Consider the following 20,208-nt stretch of genomic DNA (forward strand, 5'->3'; position numbering starts at 1 on the left):
GCAGAACCATTTTCCCAGACATTCCTGGAAACCCCACCTATGTCACTTGAACCTTGCTAGCTCCACCTGTTATCCCAGTCCTGCACTTGGGATGAGTGGCACAAGGCCAGCTGGGCAGCAAGAGCTCCAGCTTTGACCACAGCAAATCTCAGATGAGAGTTACAGTGTGAGTCTGACAGAGGAGGAAGGACAAGGTTTGCTGCCAATACAAGGGTAAGAGGGTGCACCATGGGCTGTCAGTTCAGAGATGGTCACTGGGTCTCAGAGCACCTGCAGGACTGACACTCAGACCTGCTGAAGGGACGGGTTTCCTGAATGGAGGATAAAGCCTTCTGGGTAAATTGGCTAAAATGAGGATTAAGATCAAGCTCAGCAGAAATGGAAGAGCTGGGATAATTAAAGGGTTTTAGAATCCCTTCAGAACAGTAATACTGCTTTTTACTGGAATGGATTTCCTTAATTAGGTTTGGAGTGGGTAGGTGTTGCTGGACTGCAGGTGAAGCCAGGGCTGCTGCTGGGGCCAAGGCAGGACCTCAGCCAGCAGCACTCTGACTTGTTTTTCCTAAGGCTGTTAATAAAATCCACAGTGCCAGTGGTAAAAATAGTCACTGTTTCATACCCTGAGAGTGACTTAGCTTTTGGGTTTAGAAACCCCTCCCCTGTCATTACAAGAGGCAAAGAGACAAACACGCAAAAGAACATGTGCAGCACAGAAGAGGTAACTGAAATTAGGCCAGGCTCATTTGTGACCTGCTGACCCCCATCTCAGCATAAACATATCAAAAAGGGACAGCAGCAAATCCTTCATGCTGTGCTGCACTGAGTCTGGTATTAATAACTCCACCAGAAACAAACACGTCAGAGCTTTCCAAACAAGACAATGTGCTTCCTGGAAGCACTTCTAGCCTTGATGGTAACAGGAGCTGTTGCCACGTTGTCATAAAGGTTCCCCAAATGAGATCCAGCCCAATTCTACAGCAGATGTTGAATAAGGATTTCTTGGTCTTAACCTGTGTCTAAACTGCAATTTCACTGTTGGAATGAGGAGCCAGCAAGCCAGAACTGACACATAGGAAGACTGCTCCCATTCTAATCTGAGACATCAGGAAATTCCTCCAGAAGGCTCCAAAGTGTCCTTCAGTAGCTAAACAGAGCAAACACTCGTGGCGCATCCACATTCGCTGCTCAGTCACTGATATTACACCAAGAAGCATGGTCACCCCCTTTTTATACAAACTTCAACTGAAGCCAAAACTCTCCATGCTTCCATCCCACATCTCAGGAGCAGCCAGTTTTAAGATTTAGGATTATGCCTCAGTTACTGGGCTTTCCAGTCCTGTGCTCAGGCAACTAAACTATATTCTTTGGGCTTTGCATAATAATAAGCACACATTTTTCAGTAAGAAAGCACCTGTAATACAACCCTGCAGGACCCACAATGTGCTTTAGGGTTCAAATAGTTTTGGTTGCTTTCTATTCCAATAGAGAGAGAGAAATACGAAGAACTAAGTCAAGGCAACACAACGCGTTTTTTTCATTGTCATCTGCAAACCATTTTAGTGTAGGAAAACGTAACATCAAGCCCACACTTTTGAAAGCTTCTGTTTGACTGCTGTCATCATACCTTGTCAGTAAATATGGTGAGAATGAGGCTGGATTGTCCTGCTCTGAAAACATTGGCATGGAACCTCCCATTATCCAGAGGCGGAAATACAGCACAAGCATCACCTTCAAAGAAGAACACCTCAGTTAGCAATGCACTACTAAGGAGAGCTAAGGCCTCCAGCAAATGTTTTGTTGTGACAGCTCTCCACGCTGCGCTAAGCCAGTCAGCTCAGCAGTTTAGGCAAAATTCAAGCTTGCCACCTTACACAGGGTGACAAACCCTCAGCACAGAGCACCCTGTGACTTGGTGTGTCCCTCCTCCTGTCTGCATTACTGCCAGCAACTCACACATCTCAGTACCCACCACAAGGGCAGCACTCTCAAGGACAAATCTGTCGCTCTGCTGCAGTGTAGACTGCAGAATTTTGCTACTGATGTCTACCTAAATGCAGAGGGGAAAATCATGGGTAGATGTCTTAAAAGTTCTTATCATTTATCCATGCTGGCGTAGGTGTAAGGATAAGCTCCATCAGTGCTTCTCATGCTGCACAATCCTAATTCCTGGAAGGATTTCTGCAAGCTGCCACTCCTTTACCTTTCTGGTAACCACTTGTCAAAGGACAAGCAAGGGGATCTGGCTCCTGGAGCAGCACAGGGAGCTGCACACCCGGAACATTCCCATGGAAGAGCTTGTTTTCTCCTCTGCAACATGTTGAGTCCTGCGTGCAGCACATCAAGCAGCAGTTTTTCTGACAACTCTTACCTGCAGTGGCATTAACAGCATGTCACTGACAGGGCAGCCCAGTGCCACAGAGCCCCGTGTATTTAGGGCAGGAAATACCTGCAGATGATTACATGGTTACAAGGGCAACCACTATAAATCAAAAGGTTTGAAGTGGAAACACAGTAATATTCTTGTTTCTGCGCAGCTGAAGTTTTCTAGACTAATTCCCAAGCCTAACTTTGTATTAAGAGCTAACATGTGAGCTTTCTGAGTCTTTTGGGATACCACTATGCATTGTTATTCTCACCAAATACACGGTCAAGTCCATTCATACTTACGTAGCTTATCACCAAAGCAGCTCTCTTCAAAAAAGGCCTTGCAGTATACAAGAAATTCTGGTTGTTATTTGCAGTCAGGTAGCTGAAATACAAGGAAACAAATGTTTATTGAAGTACTTTGGAACACTAACTCATTTTTCAAATGGAGAAAAATGTGTATATTGATTTAACCACCCTAAATACAATAATAATGACATCACTCCTACTCTTCAAAGGTCCTTCTACATAAGTAAAATATTAAGACTAGTTCAAGTAATCCACACTATAATACATTGCAGTTTTGCCATCAAAATCTGGTTTAGGTGTGTTTGTTGGTTTGGTTTTTGGTTGTTTGTTTTTAAATCTTCAATTACCCCTTGATCCTCAGAAAAATCCCAGGTGTGTCTCAGTGAGATTGCTGTCTTCAGACTCCCAGAAGACTATACAGAGACATATTTTCAAAAGGTCACCCAAACAGAGCAATTCAATGTTAGACTATGATTAAAATGCAAAAACTCCTTGTTCCCAGCTCTCTGCTCAGTCTCTAGAGAGGGGAATAACTATCTAGCAGAACCGATTTAAGCATTTTTTGGGAGCGCATTCTGCACACTTAAGTTTCATCACAAGCCTGCTGACAAAGTGCTATGATAATTAATTGTACAGAGAGAAACACACATGGCATACTGTTGTAGGAATGTTCATAAAACCCTTCCTGTTTCTCAATGAGTAAAATGAAACTGTATTTGGAGCCAAAACTATGCATTTCTTTTAATAGAGTAGAAGCACTTGCCAAATTCTAAGGAACTTTCTTACTATAACAAACAGTGCCATATCCATGGCATTAATTTCATGATAATTCTGTGTCTATTGAACCTTATAGATGCTCCATCATTGTAATAAAGCAATAACAAAAAGAAATACAGAAGAGACAACAGGAATATTTTAAGCATATAGTAGGTAAAAAATCTATTGAAAAAATGACAACTTATTTTAAGAAGATATAAATATCAAGTCAACAAAATAAATTCAGAAGGAAAACCTTTGCAGGTTCTTCTGTATAACTTACAGTCAGTATCAGGATACTCTATTTAAATGATTTACAAAAACTGCAGTTTGTATTGCAACACCTTCAAGCAAGCTACCTTTCCAAGCATGAAATCCTCATATGTTTCTCCTGTGAACATGGAGCATATAAAACACATCTTATTTCCTCTCCAAATTCCTTTAGACAGTCTATCACCCGATTGCTTCCACCCTTCAAGTCTTTGAAAAAACAAGACTGAAGCACTTCTTAATGCAGCCAAGAGTCTTTAATACCTGGGGTTTTGTTCAAATTTTCTAAAGCAGAAAGTTTGCAAGCCTGGTCACCATGGCAAGATGAAGAAAAGATTACACTGCAGAAAAAAAGCACCAGGGCAAATCCAGCAAGAAACAGAGGCAGCATTTACCAAGATGAAAGAAGTACATCTGGATGCTCTGTACAAAGGAACTGCTCTTCAGAAAGCTTTCCCTAAGTGCCATGCCTAAAACTAAGGAACTAAACCACACAGCATAAAGCAAGCCAGACAACTTTCAGTCTTTGGAGTCTACTTACTGTGAAATGTTGACATTTAAGCACCAAACCTGACTTAAATGTCAGACTAGTCTACAAGGGCTGAACGCCTCAAAGTGCAAAGTTTCTGGAGTTCCCACTGATTTTAATCAGGCTGCAGCAAGTACAAGGGAGGTGAAACTAAGCCTTCAGCTTTGTCTCCCCATGAAAGGTCAGGTTGGCCTTCAAGTGCTCGCCATGGCCCGGCTCCAAAGCCCACCGGAACCAAAGGGAAAGCCTCTCACTGACTTTAACAGCATTTGGACCAAACTCCAGGCCTTTGTCCCCTACTGGAACCCTTTATGAAACTCAACCCCCTTGTGATTTGCAGCAGGAAGTGTTTGGTTGCACTTTGTTTACATTTTTATGTGTGGAGAGAGGAGAGCCCTCTATTCATCACACTGCCTGACTCTTCCAGAACCTGTTTTCGCTCGCTTTTACTTTTAACTCTCTGCAACACTTTAGGCAGGAATTTTCCATTACAAATGTTTGCTTTGGGTAGAATTATTCTGGGAAAAGATCAACTAGAACAGTTCAGCTCTTTCTCCAAGGCTTCAGTTACAGACAGAGGAGCACTTTTATCAGTGTAAAGAAGTCTGCCAACTTCGTCCTTGAGAAGCAGCATCACCTCACACCAGTGACCCAAAACTTGTGAGGTGGCCATCATCTCCAGGCTGTGTGTTTGCCCTCCTCCAGAGAAGCCACCTGTGGTCAGGTTGTTCAATTAAAAAGTGAAACTTTTCCATTTTGAAAAAGCTGCTGTCCTGAAGTCTGTCTGGAAACCACAAAAGATAAGGTGGTTCAATGCTCAGCACGCCTGCTCTCCACCCACCAGACTGACCTGCAGGAGTGGCATAAAGGACAGGTCACACTCAATGCCTCAAAGCTTTAGAAGAACCACCTGGTTTCACAGAGCACCTTACTGGGCTACCACTTGTGTCAGGGAAGGTAGCCAGTGAAACATCTCAGTCTGGTGCAGGTGGAAGGACAATACACATTTTGTGTAATAAAACCAAATGAACTGCAAACAGGACATGGATGAGGAAGTTTGTTAAATGTCCATGACACACAGCATGGAAAATGCAGGAGTTTTTTACATGTAAAATTGCAGCAGCTTTTTCCATGTAAAATCTCAGCTTGCAAACATATCTGAGGTTACACTGAACTTCGCTCAGACAACCTTAAGATCAGCCAAAGCTCTTAATTTTGTATTTAGCTAGGAGAAGCAAAGAAATTACTATTTTAACAGTTAAACCATTTTATACCCCTTTTTAACAGCTGTCTTGTAAAAAAGCCATTCACTGGTCACATTTCCACACATTTGCCAACCTCTCCAGGCTGCCAAACATCCCTCTGTTCACAGGAACCACTCCCTATCACCTGCTCCACCCCAACCAGCACAATTGTGGTGCCAAAAACATGCCAAAACACACACACACACATGCATTCACTCCCACATGAGAGTGGGTGTGGGACAGAGTTAGAGAAAGTGTGCTGATGGCAGCACCACACAGCAATATGCTGCCTCCTGAGTATGTGAACATTTCAAGGTGTGGGTCTTCCAGATCTTCCTAAAAAAAAATTATACAATTAGAGGAGAACATCCAGCTCGTCAGGTTCGCTAAACAAGTGCAAGAAGAGCCCATTTGGGCAGAGGTTCCGCTTCCACTTCATGCCAGCTTTCCCACAAAGCAACCCAGCATGTAATTGCCTACTTGCTCTCTTTTAAAAGCCTTTCAGGAATACTTCCCAAAACAACCAGAATCACAACAAACAATAAATCCAAGAAAAGCTTAATAATGCAGGGACTTCTCTCGCGCAGTACGAGCAGGAGGCCAAGACAGATATTTGGCAGTCCCAGCTTCCCGAAAAGCACAGCTCATCCTGGAATCAGTTACATCACCAGGGCACTCCGAGGCTTTATAATTGAAGACAGCAGGGTAGGTGGCCCAGTAAAATTCAATATGGTGCAGTTTATAGGAACATACACTTTGCTGGTACCAGATGGACGCTGGGTTAATCAAAACAAACTTCTCTAAGAAGCAGGCAGCTATTTTAATTTGCCTGTGCCACTGCAGGCACCTCGAGCTTACAGAGCAGTGTGAGGCAGCTCCTCAGCTGCTGTTCATTGCCATGGTTCTGGGAGCTATTGCAGACCACTATTGGAAACAGGTTTATCCCACACTGCAGCTGACTCAGCTCTGGCATAAAACGTGAGCTTGCTCTGTGCTCTTTTTCAAGGCTTTCTCAAGGGAAGTGAATAAACAATTAAGATCTGTGATGGACTCTCCATCAGGAATGTCTAAAAGACCAATATAAGTAAGCCTCAGAACAAATGTTAGTATATCAAGAGATTGTTTTGGCCAGGTCACTTCATTCTGAGAGGATCATTGCTCTCATTTATACTCTGCTTAGGAAACAGATCCACTTCCCAGCAACAGCCAGAGTTTTGAACTAGCAATTTCAAACCCCAAATACTACAGGAAGATATTGGAAGGATGAATAAAAAAGCAAGGCTGTTCTCTTATTCCTAATTCTTGATAACAGTAAAACACCTATAATCAAGAACATTTTTAAACTTAGAAGGGGATATTTTAAGTGCATGTCAAAGCTTTAGGTCATTCATAGATGCACATCTAACCCTAAATCAGCTTGACAGACTCCCCTGCTGAGAATAAGCAAGTTTTACAGGAGCCACATTCTGTCTACAGAGACCACCTTACCTCTCCTACTTAAAGAGGACTTCCTTATCATCAGTCCAGCTGCATCTTTTATTGGAGAAGCATCTTTTCCACCTAGCTCAGCCTGTAGACCTCCTTGAGGATAGCCCTTGAAGAGAAAGTGTGTGTGTGTATGTGATATCCCAGGGAGAAAACAAGAATAAAAAAATCCATCATGGAGTAAAAAGAACTGAATGGAAAAAAAAAAATCAATATATTCTACCACGTCTGGATATTTAACTTGCTTAAAGTACTTGTCAATTCAGGGAAATAAAATACCAGTCATAGCTGCAGGTTTTGCAAGGGAGAAGAAAAGCCCTCCTGCTTCCCTCTTTATGGGTAGTGTTGACCTTGCCCACAGCATGTGTGTGGCATCCTTGCTCCTTATCTCCCTGGAGAGCCTCAAACCCCAGCTACCACTGCCCACGCAGACCTAGATGCAGAAACACACACAAACAGCAGCAGTTTTACTGACTCTTTTGGGAGCCATGGAGAGGTTTTATGAAAGTCACAACTGTTTTAACGCATTTTCACTGATAATGTAATGTATTCTTTGTGTACATTTCCAATTGTGACCGTATTTGGAATTCTTGCCATTTATTGGCTTTTTGGGGAAGGCAAGGGCAGGGCATACACAGCAGAGAAGCTGATCCCACTCACAGCTTTTCCTTATTCTCTTAGGCAGTACATGCTTCATTCTGTGTGGGATGAAAGTAGAGAAGAAAACTGGGAGGAACAGGGAGAGGAGGAGAGAGAGGCGCAGTGAGGGATGGGGAATAGAAAGAGAAAAAAGGAAAGCAGCAAAATGCACTTAACAGATCAAAGATGTGACTGAGAACATGAAAAAGGGTTTCTCCTCATACCAGACATTCCACCCATGCAAGGAGGAGACAAAGTGGAGGAGGGCTAACAGGAAAAATAAGACCTCATCAAAGTATGGCCACCAGATCTCAGGAAACCAAAGCACCAACGCTGCAGTTTCATGCTTCCATCGATTTCAGCCATTTTATTTCCCCTGCACCACACACACCTGAGGCACAGGCTCATTTTTCCCTCTCCTAGCCCAGTGAAGGGCTCCTATAGACATATTTCAAGTAACTGCACTGATAGCAGCTTTGGCTGCTCCCCACATTGAGCTACAAATCCCTATTTACAGCTGCTTGTGTTTTTGACAAGCTTTATTCATTCAGGCTGAAATTTTTCTCTTCCAAGAGTTTATGTTAAGCTGAAACTGCTTTCTTCCTCAAAAGTATCAGGTAAAGCAGTTTGGCTTTTCCTGAAAAAAACAGCTGGAGAGATTTGCCTATGTTGACCAAGTTCTGAAACCACTTTATTGGGAAAACTCAGTGGTTCCAGTTTGGAGCAGGGATTTGTTGCTCAGTAGAGGGACTGCAGAGGTGCTGCTGGTTTTGATTTCAGTGACAACTGACTGTTTCTGGGCACGTGACAAGCCATGGGAAAAGATCTCTATTTACAATGCTCACTAGAGACCTGCAGCAATTCCCCAGCTCTCCAGCCCTACCAAACACCATCTAGAAGGAACAGCATCAGACTCTCCTTGCATTGCTCCTGCCATTGAGGTAGGAGACTCTCTCCTGCAATGCCTGTATCCAGCCTGGAGACCATTTGCTTGGACTGCAGAGGGCTGAAAAGGTGTCTGAAGAAGAGGCTCTGTGAGTATGTGGTACAAGGAAGAGAGGGGATAAAAGGAGAAGAAAGAAAGGCAGGCACAAATGGAGGGGTGTCACAGACATATTTTATGAAAAATCCTTTCCTTAGGATTTTTTTCTCCTGAGAAGCTGAGAGGCCTCAGGAACAAAATGTAAACAATTATTCTCTGCTGCTGTGGAATGCAACAGGTGGATCTGTGATTGGCATCATGTGGTTGTTTCTAATTAATGGCCAATCACAGTCCAGCTGTCTCAGACTCTCTGGTCAATCACAAGATTTTATTATCATTCCATTCCTTTCTATTCCTTGCTAGCCTTCTGATGAAATCCTTTCTTCTATTCTTTTAGTATAATTTTAATATATAATTTTCTTTTACTATAATATATATCATAAAATAATAAATCAGCCTTCTGAAACACGGAGTCAAGATTCTCATCTCTTCCCTCCTCCTGGGACCCCTGCAAACACCACCACAGAGGGGAAAAAAGATGAGTCAGGAAAATACATATGGCCATATTCAGACCTTTGCTGCTGTCAGAGATCCAGTGGCAGTACCCAAAAAATCTGCTACCACTGGAGCTCTATTCCCTGGTGTCCCCAGTGAGCTCTCAGGAGCTGCACTGAAGCACAGGAAGCAGGAAAATCCCTGCTCCACTTGCAAAAGCAGCTGTGCCTTCCCTGAACCAGCCTGGCAGGAGCAGATGAACCCAAAGCCACAGAGGACTCCAGGAGCCTGACTGCTGCCTTTGTGGGTGCACAGGGCAGGTCTGGCAGCACTGGAACACAGCCAGCCCCAAGCACAGCACCACATCCATGGGCCACACTCACTCTGCACGCCCAGGCTTAGGAAAGGGGCTGCTGGCACAGGCAGGGAGCACGAGGTCTGCACGGTATCTGAAACACTCTCTAATCACAAAATACTCTCTTACCTGACAGCTTTTATGGGAAGAAAGGAGGAGGTTATCCTCCTCTCATGCACAAGGCTCAGTTATCATGAGTGTAAATTATTGAGGTGTCCCTGGGAATCAAGTGTCCCAGTAAAAATTTACAAACAAGCCATAAAAGATGTGGCAGCCTGCTGCCTTGCTTTGATTGCTCTCTGTAAAGGGTTTCATGTCACTAAACACACACTGATCCAGCTATTTGTTAATTTACAGAAGGAACCATGGTAGCTTTTACATTATATATGTCTGTTGTAGTGCGTTCTTATATTTTGTAATACCTTGAAGTAGTTGGTTTTGTATTCCCATGTTTTTCCCAAATGGTTTATCCCAGACTGCACCCCCCCCCCCCCTCCTTTTGTGTTATCCCTTTCCCGGGATAAGATCTCCAAAACCCCCACCCTGGCTCTCTGCCAGTCACCTCGACATCCCAGCCCCCTACCTAGAAGTTTCGGTCCAAGTTGTCGAGTGATTAGCCAGGGGCCAAGGGTCAACCCCCCAAGTCCTGCCCCATACGCTGCTTTGTATGTCTGTCCCCCCAGCACCCATCCCCCAGAGATACCTATTGGTCAGTAGGATTTTATCTATGTTAGCTTCCTCCCCCCTTTAAATGTAAGCTCCAAACGTCCCCCAGCGCTCTCGGCAGGAACCCCCTGAGGTATAGGAGCTCGCTCGGGACTCCTTAATAAAACCTTGGAATACCCCCTGCTGGGAGTCGGCCCCTTTCCTCCTCCACCGACGTCTCGGTCGTCTCTGCTGCAACGAAGGCAACCAGCCTGAGTGCCCTCAGCACCCTCGGGGCACAGAGAGTGTCTCCCCGCAGTCGGCCGTGGTGGGGTCACCCCCCCACTCTCTGCCGACCCGGGTAAGGCCCAGGGACTCGAGAGGCTTGCAGAGAGACTGGGACAGCTTGGCGCCCAACGTGGGGCTCTGGGACCATTCCAGGAGCCCACGGAAAGGGGCTCGGACATACTTTCAGTCTGTTCGATAAGCCTTTGGCCGGCAAGCTACCTCGGAAGAACACACTCCGTTTTAGTGAGTTGCTCTCCTGTGGACGAAGCTGGGAGCTTCTTATGTACCCTAAGAAGTCAGCTTTAGGTGGAAATCAACATCCCAGGCTTTTTCGTTCCCCTCTCCTGCAGTTGGATTGGTAAGTTTTACCCTTCTCTTGTTTTTCCCCTCTTTGGGAGGGGGTGTTTCCCTGCCCTTTGTTCTCAGCCCCGCCGCGGAGGGCTGAATTTTTTTTTCTCTCTATTGTGGGCAGACTGCCAGCTGTAGGCTTTTCTCCTCCCCCCCCCACCTGGGTTGCTGAAATTTGAGATACAAATTTAAAATCAGAGCCAAAATGGGTGCTAGGCTTTCTGTATCTCACAAGGGTGTCTATTATCATCTCTTAAACATTCTTAAGAGTGAAAAAATCCGATTTTCAAAAACAGATGTTAAACAGTTCGTCAGATGGCTTTTCCTTCACTTCCCTGACGTGTCCACTGAAAATCTCAGTGATTTGGCTTTTTGGGACAAAATTGGTAGTGAATTATTGAAGGCAGGGAAAGCAGGAGACATATCTCCGTCAAAATTTGCTTTTTTAGCCCTGCAGATAAGAAATGTTGTAAAATTTAATTTAAAAATGCAAGAACAGCCATCCGGCAACAGTTTCAATATCTCTGTTTCCCAAAAACCCGATCTACCCCCCTCCGAGTTCGGTTCTCTCTCCCCCACCCCCCTTTCCCCACTCCCAGCCCCTGCACAAACCCCTGCTCCCCCCCCGAGGTTCCCTGTCTCCAACCCGGACACTTCTGCCCTGAATTCCCGAAATCCCACCCTCCCCCCTGCTTCCACAAGTTATAATACCGTGTCTCACAACCTTTGTGCCCGCCTTGGTACCCCTGAGACGCGCCCGGTAACTTCTCAGGACCATAATGGCGGACACCACGTGGCAATGGTGGTTTCCTCGCCTTCCCATAATCCCTTTCGCTCTCCCAACAACCCATTCTGCTCGGAGCACCCCGCCCCCGAAACCCGCCCTCCCGCCCTTCCCCCGTCTCCTCCCCCGGCCCCTCCCACCCTTCTCCCGGCCCCGGCCGCCCCTCCTGCTCTGGCCCTGGCCGCCCCCGCCCCCTCAGAGCTCTGCCCGCCCGCCGCGGGCTCCCTCCGCCCCCCCCACGGCCCGCCCTCCGGCGCTCAGACCAGTGTGATAAGAGACGCTGTCGCTGGGAGTCAGAACCCGGAAACAGGACAGTCCTTTTCTGCTGCCCCTGTCTCATATATCCCTGATTTAAACGGGGCATTCCAGCCAAATTATAGCCCCCTTTCTGTTGATTCTGTTAAAGAACTAGCCAAAGCCCAAAAAGATTTTGGGAGATCAAGTGAATATTTTAGAGGGCTCCTTAAAGCTACATTATTTGCTCACATTTTAACCCCTGCTGATATAAAACACCTTTTTTCCTGCCTGTTATCCTCTTCTGAATATCTCTTGTGGGATGTTGCATGGCAAAAAGGATTGAGAGCGATTTTACCAGCTCTGTGGGCTGATGAAGCTACTGCTCGTGATGTTTATGGTAATATGTTATCCCTCGATCATCTCTGTGGACAGGGGGGTTGGGAAAACGCCGTGACCCAGGCAGAAAGCATTCCCACAAGGGCTTTCAGAGAAGGTGCTAGAGCAGCTGAGAAAGCTTTCTTTGGGCTCCGTCCTAGTATTCCAATTGAAAATTATTTGAAAATAACACAATCTCCATTTGAGTCCTTTTTGAGTTTTGTGGAAAGGTTGAGAAAAGCTGTTGAATTGCAAGTTCAGAATGAAGGAGCCAGGATGGAAATCCTCACCGAAATTGCTAAAGAAAATGCCAATGAGAAGTGCAAAGCTGCTATCCTCAGCCTGCCTCTTGACCCAACGCCTACGCTGCAGGCCATGCTTGAAGTGTGTGAGAAGAAAGTTACCATCACCCTCGCTGACCACGACGAGAGACCAAAACCACAGAGAAGGATTGCTGCAGTGGAAACCCCTGAGCCACCATTTACCAGCCAGCTCCAGCATGTCACGATGCCACAAGAGAGAATCTCCAGCTCTAATAGACCTTGCCATCTTTGTGGGAAGTTGGGGCATTGGATGCCTGGCTGCCCTCTGAAAAAGCAGTTTTTAGACTTTAAATACAATATGCTTAAGAACCAGAATTCCCCAAAGGACCACCTCTCAAAAAACTGAGTAAAGAGCGCTCCTTTCCCCAGCGCTATGACAAAAATAGGGTGGGCTCAATTCAAGTACGGGGGAGGGAAAAGAAATCTAGTGTAAAAGATGTATCGGTGCCAAGCGAGGCACTGGCTTTGAACAAAACAGAACATTCATTTCCTTGGAATAATCCCAGACCAATTTTAACCACTGACTCTTCACATAATCCTTACAGGCTGGCGTTGACCGAACCTCTTCATCTCAGAGACACTAACTGGCATTTCATATCTGTTAACCCTGAACAACCAGGTACTTGGACACAGCTTTGCCAGAAACGTCACAGTAAGTATGTCGTCCTTGGGGACACAAAACACACACCCCAAGAAATTATTATTCCTCCGGGTCTCATATCATCAGACCCGAAACAATTTGTCATATGGCTTCACTGTACTCATCCACCCGTGTACTTGCCCAAAGGCCAAATCATAGCCCAAGCCATCCCAGTACCCGAGCCTCCATGGGACCAGGAGCAAGCAAACACCCTCAGAGGTAAACTCCGTCCCAATGTCTGCTGGACTCAGGTATTGGGAAAAGAAAAACCCAAGCTATCATGTGGCTTACACCGTGGTGGCGAGTACAAGTCCATACAAGGACTTTTAGATACTGGAGCAGATGTCACGATTATTCCATCTAAAGAGTGGCCATCACACTGGGAATTGCAAAACGTAGCAGGACACGTGCAAGGTGTAGGGGGAATTCAATTGGCAAGACAGTCAAAAAACGTTGTTCAAATTGAGGGACCCAATGGCAAAATAGCTTCCATTCGCCCATTTGTTTTAGACTACACAGAGCCCCTCTGGGGCAGAGATTTAATGGTTCAGTGGGGAACCACAATTGACATCCCAGAAAACCCGCAGGTTTTTCGGGGAGCGGTCGCTGAGGTGCGCCATGCCCAAAAATTGACTTGGAAAACTGATACTCCAATAAGGGTAGTTCAGTGGCCGCTCAATAAAACCAAATTAAAGGCGCTTGAAGAACTTGTACAAGAGCAGTTAGAAAAAGGTCACATTGTGGAGACCACGTCGCCGTGGAATTCGCCTGTCTTTGTCATTAAAAAACCAAACAAAGACAAGTGGAGACTACTCCATGACCTCCGTCAAATCAACAACGTTATTGAGGACATGGGCTCCCTACAACCAGGGATGCCCTCCCCAAGCATGCTTCCACAAAATTGGTCTTTAGCTGTAATTGACATCAAAGATTGTTTTTTTCACATTCCCCTACATCCTGACGATGCTCCGCGTTTTGCCTTTTCGGTTCCCACCATTAACCTGGAGGCCCCAATGAAGAGATACCATTGGACGACCCTCCCTCAGGGACTTAAAGTCAGTCCTGTGATTTGCCAGAGGTATGTCTCTTCCTTGTTGTCTCCAGTCCGTGAAGCTGCAGGAGATTCCATCATCCTGCACTACATGGATGACATCCTGGTGTGTGCCCCAAGTGATGACATGCTTACTCACACACTTGACCTGACAATCAATGCATTGGTTGCTGCAGGGTTCGAGCTCCAAGAAGAAAAGATTCAAAAGATGCCACCTTGGAAGTACCTGGGCCTTGAAATTGGAAAGCGGACCATTGTGCCGCAAAAATTGACTATCAAACATGATATCAAAACCTTAGCGGATCTCCATCAACTCTGTGGATCCTTAAATTGGGTGAGACCTTGGCTAGGCATTTCCACCGAAGACCTAGCCCCCCTTTTCAATTTGTTAAAAGGGGGAGATGACCTTAGTGCTCCTAGGACCCTCACCCAGGAAGCGAAAACCGCACTGGAGAAAGTTCAGGAAATCATGTCTACTAGACAGGCCCACAGGTGCCAGCAGGGTCTCCCCTTCAAATTTATCATCTTAGGCAAACTGCCACATCTCCATGGTATGATTTTTCAGTGGGAAACTGTCCAGGCAAAGAAAAAGGACCAGGTCAAGAAAGATCCCCTCTTAATTATAGAGTGGGTTTTTCTCAGTCACAACAGGTCAAAAAGGATGACAATGCCACAGGAGCTGATGGCAGAATTGATCCGGAAAGCAAGGATACGGATCAGAGAATTGGCAGGGTGTGATTTTGACTGCATTTACATTTCCTTAAACCTGAAATCAGGCCATTTGTCTCAAGCAATGCTAGAGCAATTTTATCAAGAGAATGAAGCCTTGCAATTAGCCCTAGATAGCTACACAGGCCAAATTTCAATTCACAGACCGGCCCACAAAATTTTCAACTCAGATGTTCAGTTTTCATTATCACTGACAAGTATTCAGAGCAGGACACCTCTAAAAGCACTGACAGTTTTTACTGATGCGTCTGGTGCGTCTCACAAGTCAGTGGTAACTTGGAAAGATCCCCAAACTCAACAGTGGGAAGCAGATATTGCCAAGGTGGAAGGATCACCCCAAATTGCTGAGTTGGCCGCTGTAGTCAGAGCTTTTGAGAAGTTTCCTGAGCCTTTAAATGTAGTTACTGATTCAGCTTATGTTGCAGGTGTAGTGTCTAGGGCAGAGAATGCTGTGTTGCAAGAAGTTTCCAACATTCCTTTATATGAACTACTTTCTAAGTTAGTAAGAATAATTTCTTGCCGAGAACACCCATTCTATGTGATGCATGTTAGGTCACACACAGACCTGCCGGGGTTCATTGCAGAAGGTAACCGGAAAGCTGATGCCCTTGCGGCTACAGCCAAGATGGCCCCGCTCCCAGAGGTATTCCAACAAGCAAAGATCAGTCATCAATTTTTTCATCAGAATGCACCTGCCTTGGTCCGACAATTCCATCTGAAGCACAAACAAGCCCAGGCCATCGTAGCCACCTGCCCTTCTTGTCAAAATCAGTCACTACCTACCTTAAGTGCAGGTGCAAACCCTAGGGGCTTGCAGAGCTGCGAAGTGTGGCAGACAGATGTAACCCACATCCCATCATTTGGCAGATTTAAATATGTCCACGTCTCCGTGGATACCTTTTCTGGTGCCATCTATGCTTCTGCCCACACAGGGGAGAAGGCCAGTGAGGTAAAGAAGCATTTCATGCAAGCCTTTTCCACATTAGGAATCCCTAAGGTCATCAAAACAGACAATGGCCCAGCGTACAAGTCCAAAGACCTTCAGAGCTTCCTGCAGCAATGGGGAATAGAACACAAAACAGGCATCCCCTATTCCCCGACAGGCCAAGCTGTGGTGGAGAGAGCCCATCAGAATCTAAAAAAGGTTCTTCACCGACAACGTGAAGTGATGAAAACAGAGACCCCTCAAATCCAGCTGTCCAAAGCGCTGTTCACACTGAACTTTTTGAACTGTACCTTTGAAAACCTTAACCCACCTATTGTAAGACATTTTAACGAGAACAGTCAGCACAAATTAAAAGTGCGTCCGCCAGTCCTCATAAAGGACCCTGAAACTTGGAAAATAGAGGGGCCCCATGAGCTCGTAGTCTGGGGTAGGGGATATGTGTGCGTATCCACTCCCTCAGGCTTGAGATGGATCCCCTCCAGGTGGGTGAGACCGTACATTCCTAAGGTGTCAAAGGACAAAGCTGCAACACAGGTAGCCAGTGCCTGCTGGAGGAGGAAGCGCCGTCAGACTCTTTAAAGTTAGATTGTTGTTACCTGGACCTCATCCTTAACACTTTTTATTTTCAGTTTTAGTGTTTTCCTTTGATCTGAACTCAGCCCTGGTGTCATCAGAATGAGCCCCATCCTTCCGTTGCTTCTGTTGACAGCCGTCCATCCAGGTCAGATGTGGATCGTTCCACAACCCCAAGCAAATGTGTGGACCACCCTCGCCAGAGTCCTCAACCAAGACCACATTTGCCTGTCAGCCTCTTCTGTGTCTGACCCGATGTCCACTTGCCTTGTGGGGATCCCATCTAAATATGATGAATTTCCGCCAACAGTAGCTGCTCCCCATCCCCCAGTATATAATCCGTTATCCCCTTGGTCAAAATTAATTGATAGACAAGCAGTAGCAGAAAAAGAACCCCAAGAATTTGAACTCCTTGGTTCTGCCAAGGCATTCTATTGTGTTCAGTTTACGTTTACACCAAAAGATCAAGTAGATTTGTACCATGAAGTCAAACAGTTTAAAGTGAATTATACAGCAAAAATTTGGTGTAAGAAAATTTCCCAAGTAGGAATACCTTCCACCCCTGATAATAAGCCCCGTGCCCTTCCTAAGGGGTTTTTCCTCATTTGCGGGGACAGGGCATGGGCAGGCATCCCCTCTCGTCTAATCGGAGGTCCATGCACCATTGGAAAGCTGAGCCTGTTTACACCCAACAAAACCCAAATCATGGATTGGCGAACCAAAACCGACACCCGCAATTCGGCCCGCAAAAAGAGAGATTTAAAGAATCTGGACCCAAATTGCGATTCTGAAATTGTACATTGGTCCAAACCAAAAGGAGTTGCGATCACCGTGTTTTTGCCATGGGTGTCTGCAGCTAAAGCTCTAGGCGAATTATCACATCTAGAGTGTTGGGTTGCTAAACAGGCCAATATTACATCAGCTGCACTTTCAGACCTCCTGGCAGACGATGAAACAACAAGGCAAGCCACCCTACAAAATCGGGCTGCAATTGATTTTCTCCTCTTGCTACATAATCATCGTTGTGAGGAGTTTGAAGGTCTCTGTTGCCTGAATCTGTCATCCAAAGCTGAAAATGTCCACAAAATCATCGGGAAGATGCAACAAATGGTCCAAGACATCAAGCAAGAAACAGCGGACTGGATGGATGGACTCTTTCAGGGATGGGGACTCTCGGGCTGGGTCAAATCCATTTTGAAATCTGTATTTTTAGTTTTGCTTGTTCTTCTTGTTATTTTGATCAGTTTTGGGATCATCAAGAGCATTGTGACCAAACTGATCTCGAAAGCTATTTCCCCTTTAGAGGTCAATCAGGTGACTGTTCCCACCTCTTCTGAGGAAGGGACAGAAACCTCTGCAGAATTTACAAAACAGCCTTGGTTTGCTGATGATTGATAGCACTCCGAGCTGAAATTTAATGTTTAGGTGCCTCTTCCTTTTTTATTTAAACGAAAAGAGGGAGATGTTGTAGTGCGTTCTTATATTTTGTAATACCTTGAAGTAGTTGGTTTTGTATTCCCATGTTTTTCCCAAATGGTTTATCCCAGACTGCACCCCCCCCCCCTCCTTTTGTGTTATCCCTTTCCCGGGATAAGATCTCCAAAACCCCCACCCTGGCTCTCTGCCAGTCACCTCGACATCCCAGCCCCCTACCTAGAAGTTTCGGTCCAAGTTGTCGAGTGATTAGCCAGGGGCCAAGGGTCAACCCCCCAAGTCCTGCCCCATACGCTGCTTTGTATGTCTGTCCCCCCAGCACCCATCCCCCAGAGATACCTATTGGTCAGTAGGATTTTATCTATGTTAGCTTCCTCCCCCCTTTAAATGTAAGCTCCAAACGTCCCCCAGCGCTCTCGGCAGGAACCCCCTGAGGTATAGGAGCTCGCTCGGGACTCCTTAATAAAACCTTGGAATACCCCCTGCTGGGAGTCGGCCCCTTTCCTCCTCCACCGACGTCTCGGTCGTCTCTGCTGCAACGAAGGCAACCAGCCTGAGTGCCCTCAGCACCCTCGGGGCACAGAGAGTGTCTCCCTGCAGTCGGCCGTGGTGGGGTCACCCCCCCACTCTCTGCCGACCCGGGTAAGGCCCAGGGACTCGAGAGGCTTGCAGAGAGACTGGGACATATGTCCAATTAGGGAATTAAGGATATAACTTTTTTGCTGTTGTCTTTGACAAGGATGCCAATGAGCAAACTTTAAAAAGAAAAACAACCGAAAAGCAACAAAAATACGCAGACAAAGGGCACAGAAATCAATGTCACTGGTTTGGTGATCTCCTTTCTACTCCAGGCATCATCCCTAAAAATGGGATAGGCACTGATTAGAAGCAAAGGGGTAGGCAAGAGTCAGCTGGTTCCAATCCCAAACCTGAAACAACTTTTTAAGGAATTTAAAACATTTTACTGGTACAGAGTTTGACTTGAAGAAGGAGGGGAAGAAAGAAAATGTTTACAGGCAAAGCTGCTCTCAATCAGGGCAAATGCTCAGTTGTGGATTGTTGGGTTTTTTTCTTAAATATCTTTGCTCAACTGAATTATATTTTATAAGTCATCATTTGGGATCGGGTCATCCCCCAAAGAAACCTTTTGGAAATGCTTGGAGAGGCACATAATGTTTTAGCTGTGAGCATTTCTGGCAAATCAAGAAGAAGGGGTAAGCAAAAGTCTGGTCTCAGAAGGAAATATGGGCACAATTTGCAAAAAAATGCAGGGAGAAGATCACTTGAACCACTGGGAAATGTAGCCTTAAGAGTATTGCTTTATTTCAAAACCTACTTGTTTGGACTTTTTTAAATTCTGACATTATTTACTTGTAATCTGAAACTACATGTAAAATGCAATTTAAATCCATATTTTGCACTTAATCAAGGAGAGGGGGAAATCAGGCATTCACAATTTGAATCCTTGACTTTGAGATATCAGGATGAAAAGAGGAGCAGTCATCAGACTGCTCTGATGGGGGAGGAGGACTATGGACCTTCAGGACAGTAAAACAAATGTGTATGGGGAGATTGGTCCCTTTTCCAAAAACTGTTCCCATCCTTGAGCTACTTTAAACACAGCTTGCTGCATGTCAGTACTAAATACTTCAGAAGGAAGGTATTTCCTTTCCAGAAAACTCCTAATCTGACATTTTCTCTACCCTGTCCCTTTGCTTCTGTGAGATTAAGTAAAGCAATCCGTAAATATGCCAAAGCCATCCCTAAATACAAAATAAATGGTAAAAAAACTCCCACCTTCCTCACTCTTTTCTCTTAGGAAAACGTCTGCTATTTTTAACATCCTCAAAAATAGCTTGTTCTTTTTAAACACGAATGACACGAGTCTGTTAGCAATATAGTGAGAATCAAAATAACATTCTTCTGAGCTGATATCCCTTCAGAGAAACTTTTTGATGTTTGCAATCAAATGCAACTCGATGCCAAAGTTTTACTGCAACACAGAGAGAATCTGAAAGAAAACAATTCAAACATTGGCAGCCAATTACTTCTTTTGTCAGCAGCCCTGTAAGTAAATTGTGCCTGTGCTATTCCTGTTGGCATGAAATACCAAACACTGTACTTCCAACAACTTTTATCTCTGTTGCTTTTCCGTACAAACATCTACAAATCCTTCAATTCTTCAAATTAAAAATGGACTGGTTCTTTCATCACATACATTTGTGGTTCAGTTATGACAGGGTTCATCTGTGAAAAATAAGAATTAAAATCTGCAATAGCCGGTAAAGATTAGTGGCTCACTTTAAATGGATTTCCTCTGCAAAGCTATTCTTTATATCTCATCTAAACAGATAATAAATGGTAAAAGCCAAAAAGCACATCAATAAAAAAATAATTCTGAAACTTG

General features: G+C 45.2%; 1 protein-coding gene across 2 annotated transcripts in view; it reads right to left on the bottom strand.

Moving 5' to 3' along the window:
- Positions 1-20,208, bottom strand: part of TMTC1 (transmembrane O-mannosyltransferase targeting cadherins 1) — a 150,569-nt gene that overhangs the window by 84,493 nt on the left and 45,868 nt on the right. For both annotated transcript variants that reach the window (XM_071422391.1, XM_071422390.1), the window contains exons 6-7: positions 2,668-2,749; positions 1,625-1,728 (exon numbers count right to left, since the gene is read on the bottom strand). In XM_071422391.1, the coding sequence (XP_071278492.1) occupies positions 1,625-1,728; positions 2,668-2,749 (186 nt within the window). The remainder of the gene's footprint in view (positions 1-1,624; positions 1,729-2,667; positions 2,750-20,208) is intronic.

Source organism: Agelaius tricolor, unplaced genomic scaffold (assembly GCF_023055355.1).
Source record: "Agelaius tricolor isolate 1412-34295 unplaced genomic scaffold, bAgeTri1.0.p SCAF_3, whole genome shotgun sequence".
In the NCBI taxonomy this organism is placed as follows: Eukaryota; Metazoa; Chordata; class Aves; order Passeriformes; family Icteridae; genus Agelaius; species Agelaius tricolor.